The following is a 10,872-nucleotide window of genomic DNA, read 5'->3' on the forward strand; positions in this document are numbered from 1 at the left end:
GTGAAGCAATCGTCTATAGAGCTGGAGGGAGCAAAGAATTGCATACTACGACTTGATTCTCTATCTCACTCTTTTCTTCCACAATTGTTATTTATATTGTGTAAAACGTTGAAAGACTTTTGTTTCTCAATATGAATGCATCTACGATTTATCTTTTATCCATCTCCTCAACTTTTACCATGAGCAACTAATTTCTGTATAGGTTGAGAAATATTGTAGCTAACATGAGCTAAGTAAGGTTTAATCATGCGTTTAACTTGTTTTATGTATGCTTTATAAACTATTTGAATAAGTCAAATAATTATTCTGAGTAGATTAAATCTAGGTTTGAAAAGGCAAAAGATTTAGACTTCATAAAATAGGAAGGGAGCATCTTTAGACATAAAGAAATATTTTTTGTATCAAATACTCATCGCATGCATCCTAGAGATAGGATGTGGTGGCTAAACACACTGAGAAATGTAGATTGTAATTTTTGAGTAGTTTGATTAAACACATGATTTATGCATTTACTTAGGAACGATAGTGAATATTTTTCTCAATCCTACCTTTATTCATTCGAATCTTGTACTTCTCGCATAGACTGTTTCACTTACGATTGTGATTTCCATCGCATTCACCACTCTTTATTTTAGCAATAGTATAGGACCAAAATTATCCCATATCTAGTAAAAAACTTGCGTCAAGATCGAAACAATATTTCCAAACGCATATATAGAATGCAATCCCTAGTTCGACCTTGGACTCACTAGGATTCTAGTTAGATTTATACTTAGGTCTAACTAGGTAAAACAATGTGTTAATAAGACATCACATAACACTCACTCCATCGCATATTCAAAACGCATCAAGTTTTTGGCGCCGTTGCCGAGGATTGTAGTAATTAAGTACACTAAGATTATTGTTTCTAATTTTTGTAGGTCTCGATTTTTGGCGTATTGTACCCTTATCTGTGCAAAAGGTATAAACGGGAGCGAAGGATCTACACCTGAGCTTGTATACGACCCAAAGATCGAAAGGACCTTTCATAGAAGAAGAAGAGCAAATAAAAGGAGACAAAGAAATAGGGCTCAGAGAATGGTAGATCAACGAGATAATCCAGAAGAGCCACTTGTTGTAATCAAAGATAATCCAGAAGAGCCACATGGGTCTAAGTCTATTGCTTGGAAGGCAATTATCCTAACCGTTGGACTACAAACGCTAGATGAGAACAAATACCTTTATTTTAATACGTATTTAACAGTTAATTAATCTACAAAAATTATAAAAAAGGGAAAAAAAGGGATGAATATATGTATATCTTAGCATTTTAAAATAAGTTTGACATGAACATAAAAAGTGAATCAATACGTTCACTATATTGTAAAAATCTAATAAAATATATAAAACAAATCATTGATATGAACATATGTATTAATAGTAAACGTTTATATTTAATTTAAAATAATGAAATATTTAGGTCCGTAACTATTTAGTTTTTTGTTTTTGTCTTTGAAAATTAAGCCTATGAATACTACTTTCACCTCCAAACTTTTTACTTTATTATCTACTTTTTATCAATAGTTTAAAAAACAAACCAAAATTTGAAAACTAAAAAAAGTAGTTCTTCAAAAGTTGCTTTTGTTTAGAGAATTGGGCTAAGAATTCAATCATTGTACTTAAGAAATATACAAACTAATGTAAGAAATGAGGAGAAAATAGGTTTAATTTTCAAAAACTAAAAACAAAAAATAAAAGAATTATCAAACAGGATCTAATAAATACTTTATATATAATTCTGGTCTTGTTTACAAAGTTTTAATTTAGTTTTTAATAATATCTTACTATTTTCATCTATGCTATTTCTATTAGTTAATAAATGATCAATGACAAGCTTTTCTGGGATGGTAATTACAGTGAACTGACATAAATTTAGATGAAAGATTTAACCACCTCGAAGGAATTGGATCTATATATTTTTAGATGGTTTAACTATCTTTCAAATTGGTCAACACTGAAATTTGAATCAGTATAAGTTTGTACAATCGACCTTGAATTAGAGATTTGATTCTCTCATCTTCATATTGTCTAAAAAAACACATCCTTCAAATTTTTATTAATTCACTCCACGAGGCTTTGCACTTCAACCTTTGAAAATATCACATCAAGGTGATAGGATTTAAACCTATGACCCTCTGTACCCAAAACAAATGTGCTAATTAGACTACGCTACACCTTGTCTCCCCTCAGAGCATATAGATCCACCCGATCGATGAATACTCAAATGAAATTCGCCCGTCTTTTTGGATACAGGGACTCAATAACCAATCTGAATAATCAACAACTTTTTTAGAAAAATCTAAACTTCTGCAATCTCAAGTGATGCCAAAAAGTCGTCGAGGAGAAGGAGCTTCACAACTCGACCGATAGGGGAAGAGCGAAACTACTTTACCAATTTTATGAGAGAAGAATTATCTCAACTTATCATCAATCATATATTTAACACTATTAATTATTGATCAAGAAAAAGATATAGAAAAGTGTTAAAAGTTTTATTTATATATTTAATTTTTTTTAATTGTGTTCATGGTATGGGCCAATTATGGTGGTCTATTTTTGTAATAATGCAAGTGGCATAGTGTGGTCAAGGTCTTCACCATTATATAGCAATTTTTTTTATATATTTATATTGAATGTTTTTCGTTCTTTTTGAGTTGCTTTCCATGCATTTCAACTTTTTCTTATAAAAGAAACTAGTAAATGGAAAATTTTTATTTTGGAGACCCTTTACTATCTCAAACATATTAACTCTAAATTTGTTAACTTTATTGAATGGGCCAAACGTACCTTAATGACAAATTCAACAAAAATCTCAAAACAAAAAAATGTAATTTAACTTATTAGTAGACTCTTACGCAATTAATTTGGATTCAAACGATGCATCTAAAAAAGGAAGTTGATCTAATTCATTAAAAAAAAGTTAATGATTTTTTAATGGATCAAATAGGGAAATTTAAAGTTCCGTAAAGGATTAACAGCGAAATCCTTTTTTTAAAAAAATATATAATAAACAAAATAATATTATAATAATAACAAAACAATTGCGTTTGCCGGGAGTCGAACCCGGGTCTATTGCTTGGAAGGCAATTATCCTAACCGTTGGACTACAAACGCAGAACGAAATAGTGGATGCATTAAGCTATACAAGATGAAAATATATTATAGTTTATTTTTTAAAGGAAATTCCGATGCTAAATATCTGTTGATAAAGGGATTAAAAAAGAGATACTAGATATATGTCTATGTTAAGATATTACATAAATGTGACATGGCAATATTTTCATCTCTTTAGATTTAATATTTGATATAAGGAGCCCATTAACATTTTCACTATAACGTAAACATTTAATAATATATATATATATATATATATATATACAAAACTAATATTATTGATATGGACATAAATATTAATAAAAAGGTATTTTAATTGGTTAAAAATGGTGAAATTTTTATTTGATAATTCAATTTTTTTAAAGAACTTTTTATTTATATTTTTTTTCCACAAACATCTAGATATCTCCTTTGGCATTTATATTCATCTCGATATTTAAAACCTTAGTTTTAGTTTCAAATATTTGGATTTTTTGTCCCTATTGTTTTAATTATTATCTTTTTTTTCAAGTATTGAAAGTTTCAATTTTTATCTCATATATTCTAAATAATTTTCAATTATGTCTTTTATAAGATTGAAGTTGTGAACTCCAAAAAGTTGTGAAGTCCGAAAAATGGTGAACTTCTAAGCCCACGCTATAAGGAGTTTAATTAGACATGAAATTGATGTTTTTTGATAATTACAACATATTTAATTTTTAATGATAAATAACTTTGTATAAGAATGTTTTAAAAACATTGTAAATATAGTATAGTGTATCAATTATGCAATCTATCATGATAGATTTCTTCCAACGATATGGTCTATAATTGATAAACTCCTAACATTGTTATCATCTAGCTAGATAGACTATCTAAATCTTACTATATCTACTAATACTTCGCGATTAATTGCTATATTTACAACTATCCATTTTTTTAATCATGAAGTCCACAAATTCCTTACGTCAAATAAAGAGTGGAATGCAAAACTCCACCCTTTCCAATTCCTACTTATCGCAACTCCTACTCTCCCCATTAAATTCTTAAGAAGGAAGTGCATTTGACAGCAAAAAGAAATAAAAGAATGTAAATCATGTACATAATCTAAGCAAGATTGATAAAACATATCCCTAACTGAATACGGAGAGAGAATTTTCATAATAATAACTATAGATTTACCACATTAAACCAGTCTATAGAGGAAAACTAGGCTGGGATTTTGAGAATGCCAAGTTTGAGTATTACAATAAGGATGAAATGTCAGGATAAGTTTCACTCATTTGGTGCATCCTCGACTGCTTCTTTGAAGGAGGCAGCCAGGTACTCGGCAAGGCTAGGTTGACAGCTTGACCTGCCAGAAGAAGAATTTGAAACTCTTGCTTTCTTTGTACCAAACTTTGAAATCCAAGAATCTGAAGGGTTCAACGAAGGAATCGTCGTCCAAATACCAGGCTGCAGAACCTTCCAAGGATCTTCAAGCATGGAGGCATTGTAAAATTGTTCCGGTCCAGATGATTTATCTGACAAAGAATGACGACCATGAGAACCAGCACCTCGTCCAGAGCCAAATCTTGGACTAGGGGTCATATTGCCACGATGTCCATGGCCGCCTCTACCTGGACTGAAACTGCCTTGATACCCTGGACTTGGGCTTGAACTATGGGTATTAACCCTGTCTTGAGTTGGATTGGTGTAAGAGTTACCTATTTGTCCAGAGACATGGCTGGGGGAACTCATCCTTGGTGGATGGCTAGGGAACTGGTTCACAAGTGGCCTTCTTGGTCCATGCCACATATGAGCTCCTTGATCCATGGGAAAAGGTCTAGGCATTGCTGGGCTACCATGGCCACCGGAACCACTAACACCTCGTGCATAGAACGTTCTCTGATCAGGTGAATATTGATGGAATTGATGAGTAGAAGAGGGAGACATTTCAGGGTTTCTCAATCCTACAACACAATAGTATATTTAGAATATATTAGGAGTGATTCTAAAATGGTTTAAATCATTTTTGTCATTTTAAAATCACTTCAAAACATGCATGCAATCATTCCAAATCAATTTGACTGATATGAAAATTGCATTTAAAGTGTAAAATTAAATATTAAATTAATATTTTTGAGTGATTAAAGTTGTGTTTCAGAGTATTTTGAATGTGACAAAAGTGATTCTGAAAATCATTACAAAATCACTCTCCATGCACCAAGGACAAAAGTGATTCTGTAACTAGAAAATGCTGGATGAAAGACCACGCCCGGGATGTGGAATAAAATACAACTAGCAAGCATTAACAAAAATGATAACTGAACACCAAAAGGGATCCTTTCCAATTCCACCATTAACATCACGTAAGCTCAATAAGAAGGAAATATTACTCCTACTTTAAACAAGATTATAGTACCCTGTCATTTATTGTTTAAAACATACTGCTTACTCGAACATGATCACATGGCATCAAACCATAGGGAGGAATTAGGAACTAAAATCAAATTACAGGAGCATATTTTGCATAAGAGAGAGTAATGTGCATTTGTATTATAGACAAATTTAATTACCCTAAGGAAAGCTTGTGAAACAAATACAAACATTCATTCCGAGAATTGAAATGTACCTGATCGTAGAACTTTAATAACATTTAATATTAGCTCATCAAACAAATAAGAACCATAGAGGAGAGATTTAAATTTTTATCATTAGGTTTCTCATTAATAATGTATCTCAAGAACTGTACAGCCCCCCAAGGACAAACTTTTATCATTAATTTTCTCAAAAGTACAATGCATCTCTTACAATCGTTTCCAGTCAATGGGTTTGATTAAGAAAACAATGAATTTTCTATGGGAATGCCCAACATGAGTCAAGCCAAGCCACCTTATCTGCGGGAATTTGCTCCAAAACCTCACGTAAGGAGTACAGGTATTGGATACAACAGGAGGAAAACCTCTGCTTTCTACCAAATAAGATTATGGGGTGTCTCCATTTAAACAAGTAGCCTGTCGATTTCTTTTTATTTTATTTTATTGAAAGATGCAAGTAAAATTACAAATGTCCCGTTTGTTTCTTGCATTTTGAAAGAATAGCTGGTCTTTATCACAGTAGTAGATACCAAAAGCTATAATCTTGAGGATTTAGGTTTGTTTCTGAGCTGGCTCCATGATGCAAGGTCTTTGTTCATTGTTCATAACCAAAAAAAACTTCCGATTCCTAATAGCATCTCTATAACCATTTCTAAACCTAAGAGCTCTAAAAATGCTGTCACCTTAAGCTCCTAGTAAGTTACTGTTGGGTGTTGAATGATTGAGTTCAATAAAATAACCCTTCCTAGTGAAAAGATGTACTAACTGCAAAAGCAACACGTCGTCTCAACAAACTCACACTCGCTCAAGCGATTGTGTCCCACCCTTGAATTTTGTCGACATGCTGTGCAAAATTACTGCAACTCAATACTGGCCTTCATTGTCAGTTTACTACCAGGGCTAATCCTATCTGTATGGATCATTTAACTTACCTATTTTCCTTCCAAACCATATTAAAAAGAAAAACTAAAATTACATGGAAGTGTGCAGTTAGCGTTGTTTTGTGCCTTTGATTAGAAAGAAAACAGAGAGTAACGACAAAGGAACAAGGCAATAGATAGTTTTCATGACTTAGTTAATTTTACAACCTCAATTTGGAGCATCTTTCACTAGTTTTGTTTATAGATAACACCAATTTATTGATAGGCAAGTTATTTTTTTCTGTAACATGTTTCTGACACAATATGGCATGTTTGATCTCTCTATTTGCAATTGGACATCTTTAAAATCAAACATCCATAAATAAACAAGTAACTTGATATTCCATTCCCATTACACGATCCTTCATATATTTTCATGCATGAGTTATTTAAGAAAACATAAAATTACCTGAAACATTTGGTGGAAGATAAGTTGCTGAAGAAGTATTATGGTGGTAAGGAACATAATTATCAGACACAGGTTGATTCTCAATCTTCTCTCTCTTCTTGCTAGTAGAAAATGCTGCCATAGGGTTTGTGTAATAGTCAAATCTTGGGGCTGTACATGGAGCTAATTGCCCTATCATGGTGCCTGAGGACTCAACCAATGGATTAGAAAGATGACTGGGCAGAGAAGTTTCGACATAATTAGCCACATCGGCCTGAGCAGCTTCCATTCGCATTGCTCTCAGTCTCTCCCTTCGTTTTTCAGATTCTTCCATTTAACCTAACAATATCAATTCTCAATCACTGTCATCACTGAAAACGCCCAACAAACTTGACAATCACAATGAAACACAAAGACTCTGTTAGGTACTTAAGTTCCTACACACAATCTTCCTCCCTGTGTATTACAATTACTATCAAACATTAAATAACCATGAGTTCCAACGACTACGGAGGAAGTAACAAGAACAACAAATATAAGAAAGAAATTCAAGAAACGTAGAAATACTCAAGGTTCCTGGCTATTCGGGAGAGCCGTCTCTCCTCTAGTGATTTCTCACTCCTTCCAAAAACATTCCCCCTCACACTGATCCCCAAAACCCTACTAAAACCTCTCCATGGTGCCCACATGTACAACACACATGACCAGCTACCCCTCTAGCTAACTTGATGTTTATGAAATTCCCTTCTTACCCTTACATACTTCCTTTATAAACCAAATGCAAAAGCTTCATTGATTTAGCAAAAAGAGATAAACCAAAGAAAACCTATACTATAATAGACTAATACGAAGTCACAAAACAACACCCGAAATCAATTACAAAGGAAGTGAAATTACAGAATGCATTAGAAAAGGAACTTACAATAAATATAGAAGATAACTGAGATTAAGAATTTAAAGAAAAAATTGTTCCTAAAAGAAATTTGTCGCTGCTTCCTACTCTATAATTCACAACCAAGCCTGTATAAGCTAGGGTTGTAAGTGGATGTGATTCGTTTCTGCTTGGTTTCAAGTCACATTAGTTGAACTAATCAAATCAAACCATTAAATAGTGGAGACCAACCCGGTTAAAGTTGTCAGTGAATATTGAACAATCTAAAACTAAAACCCATTTACTTATGTTCACAGAGCGAGGTAGAGATAGATATGACTTCTCCATCTCCATTTGATTCTCTGACCCAACAAGATGCCGATGACTTAGCTAACAGCGTATTGATTGACCAATACCAACAAGGTGCACTCCCATCACTTCTACCCAAGGCCTTGACACCCAATGGTGAGATACAAACCCTCCACCATTTATACTTGAGGCCTTAATACTCATTGGACTTTCCTTTATCACAAACTTATTGCCCTCTAACCCTTTTCACTACTTGATCTCATACTCCAAGTATGTAGATCTCAAAACATGTTCTTCCCCATTCAACCCTTTTAACAACATAACATACTTTTGAAACATTCCCCAACATCACAACATTCTAAATCATCATAAAGCATAATTCATCGAACTTAACATATTGACACATATAATCGAGTCAATATAGGATTGAATTAAATCACATATATCAAACAAGCTAAGCAAAGTATGCAGTATACAAAGCATACAACAAAGAAACCTAGTTGCAACCCATTCACGTCCTAAAGCGCTACTAAGATATTCAATCAATTCTGGAAACAATAAGGACAAGATTTTAATGTTAGAACTTAGTTCGCAAACTTTAATTGCAGTCGAAGCGTAATTAGGACTTACCAACTAGATCTAACCAAACGCCGACTCAAATTGATCCGTCCAAACCTAAACGCGGGATAGTCAAAGGGTTAAAAGATCCTCTAAAACACTTAAAATCGAATTCGAAAAGAGTTTAGAGCGAGCGTTACCACTAATTCATATAAAGAAGACTTGGGTCCAGTTTGGTTCTTGTAACGTGTTCGAATGGGTTCGTCTTCGCATGAGCCCTAAAAGGTATGGGTGTTTAGATTTGGAGCGGTTTGGAGTGTGGGTCAGAGCCGAAGATGTCGAACCACCCAAAAACACACCGGAGAGAAGGAGCTCGCGCCGTCGGATCTGTGGGTCGGAGACTCTCGCTGTTTTAGGCCGGAATCGGGTTGTTTGTGCGCGTGAATTGCAGATACATTCGGTGGAAAAGACCGACCTCAATTGTGGATTGGCTGCCCCTGCGACTGCAGTCCATGCGTTAGCCAACTGATTTTTTCAAATCAAGTTTTCAACACTAATTTTTTTTATTATTATTATAAATATTACTTGAAAAATTATTGATTTGAATTTGCTATTTTACAGGTATATCATCCATATTTATATATTATAATAGAGCAAAAATTTCAAATTTGTATTTCTAATTATTTTATTATTCTATAGAGAGAGAGAAAGATATAGAGAGAAAAGCGTTGACCGACAGAGGTAATTGGTAAAAGAGACGGAGTGGTGGGTGACGACAGATGGTGTGGAGAAGTGCCAATGATGAAAGAGAAATGGTGGAAGGTTCTATTACATGCTTGCGAAGAAGATGTTTCAGTTATTTATTTTTAAAATCTAAGTGTACTATTATAAAGTATATTAACTTAATCAAGTGCATCGATAGTATAAATGAGTGCATGATTATCAAACTTATCAACAATATATCAATCAAATGTATTAGCAATATATCAATTCAGTGTATCAAGTATATCAGCAGTATAAGTGAGTGAATGATTGACAAGTTTATTAGCAGTTTATCGGTCAAGTGCATTATTAAAATATATAAATCAAGTGTATCAAGTTTATATCAGTATTGAGGATATTTACAACATTTTGCATATTTTAAGTGGGATGAGTTTAGTTTTTGCTATTTTTGTAAATAATAAACACGTGGGCTATGGGCCTAATTAATGTATTAAGATATTTAAAAATTCAATCCTTTTTCGAAACTTATTTTTATAAATGTCCAAACTTTTGTATACTTTCAAATATAAGATTTAACGAGTTTTTTGGACTAAAATACCTCTTGCTTGTAATGAGCGGTTAGAGAGAAAATGTGGCATTGGAAAACCTTTCCACATTTACGAAGCACCTTAATAAGGAGAGAGAAAATACATTTATTTCTTTAGATGTTTTTGTTTAATGAGAGAGAAATATATTTATTTGTTGAGATTTGGACTTTATTTTTCATTTAACGTATTTCACGCATCAAACAACTAGTTATACTCACCAAGAAACTATGATTATTTTTAAATAACCTTAGAACATTGTATTAGATGTTTGCAAATGTTCTAACCAATATATTGGTTAATATATTTGATATGTACTTAAATACAACTGATTTCATGGTAACTTATTGGTTTTCCTGGGGATTCATGCTTATTGTTAAATATATTAGAACATTGTATTATATGTTTGAAAATATTCTAACTAATATATGAAATATACTGGTAAATATATTTGAAATGTAATCAAATACAACTAGTTTCATTTGCAATTTGTTGGTTTTTGTGATAAATTCATGGTTATTTTTAAATATTCCATGGTTTTGTTTTTTTTGTTTTTTTTGTCTTTTTTACCCATTGTTAGCATAAACATACATTTGTTTATATTTAATGTAATATCTATCCCAGGTTTTTTGATTTTGTCTATTATATTTCATTGTTAATTGTACGTATGTTTATATTTTGCATTGATATCACATATGTACCAATATATTTCATACAAACCTTTTAAATATATCTTTGTATATGATATAATTCTCTCTTCTATATCCCAATATATTTTATATAAACCATTTAGAGCAGTGAGAATCCC

General features: G+C 32.5%; 1 protein-coding gene and 1 non-coding gene across 2 annotated transcripts; both read right to left on the reverse strand.

The window, feature by feature from the left end:
- Positions 1 to 3,081: 3,081 nt before the first annotated feature.
- Positions 3,082 to 3,153, reverse strand: TRNAG-UCC. Its single transcript has one exon. It is a non-coding gene; the product is annotated as a tRNA-Gly (tRNA).
- A 1,113-nt stretch (positions 3,154 to 4,266) lies between these two features.
- On the reverse strand, positions 4,267 to 9,300 carry LOC120088745 (protein SICKLE). The gene is made up of 4 exons (XM_039046181.1): positions 8,958 to 9,300; positions 8,830 to 8,874; positions 7,041 to 7,358; positions 4,267 to 5,084 (listed from the first exon to the last, which is right to left on the reverse strand). Exons 3-4 carry the CDS (start codon positions 7,351 to 7,353, stop codon positions 4,408 to 4,410), a joined length of 990 nt encoding a protein of 329 aa, XP_038902109.1. The 5' UTR covers positions 7,354 to 7,358; positions 8,830 to 8,874; positions 8,958 to 9,300; the 3' UTR covers positions 4,267 to 4,407.
- Positions 9,301 to 10,872: the final 1,572 nt, after the last annotated feature.

This window comes from Benincasa hispida, chromosome 10, assembly GCF_009727055.1.
Source record: "Benincasa hispida cultivar B227 chromosome 10, ASM972705v1, whole genome shotgun sequence".
Lineage (NCBI taxonomy): Eukaryota > Viridiplantae > Streptophyta > Magnoliopsida > Cucurbitales > Cucurbitaceae > Benincasa > Benincasa hispida.

Bases quoted from the DNA above. Each gene is read 5' to 3' on its own strand.
- LOC120088745 (XM_039046181.1), bottom strand. From the start codon at position 7,353: ATGGAAGAATCTGAAAAACGAAGGGAGAGACTGAGAGCAATGCGAATG. The intron at 5,085-7,040 runs GTAATTTTATGT...ATTGTGTTGTAG, and splicing joins TCTTCCACCAAATGTTTCAG to GATTGAGAAACCCTGAAATG.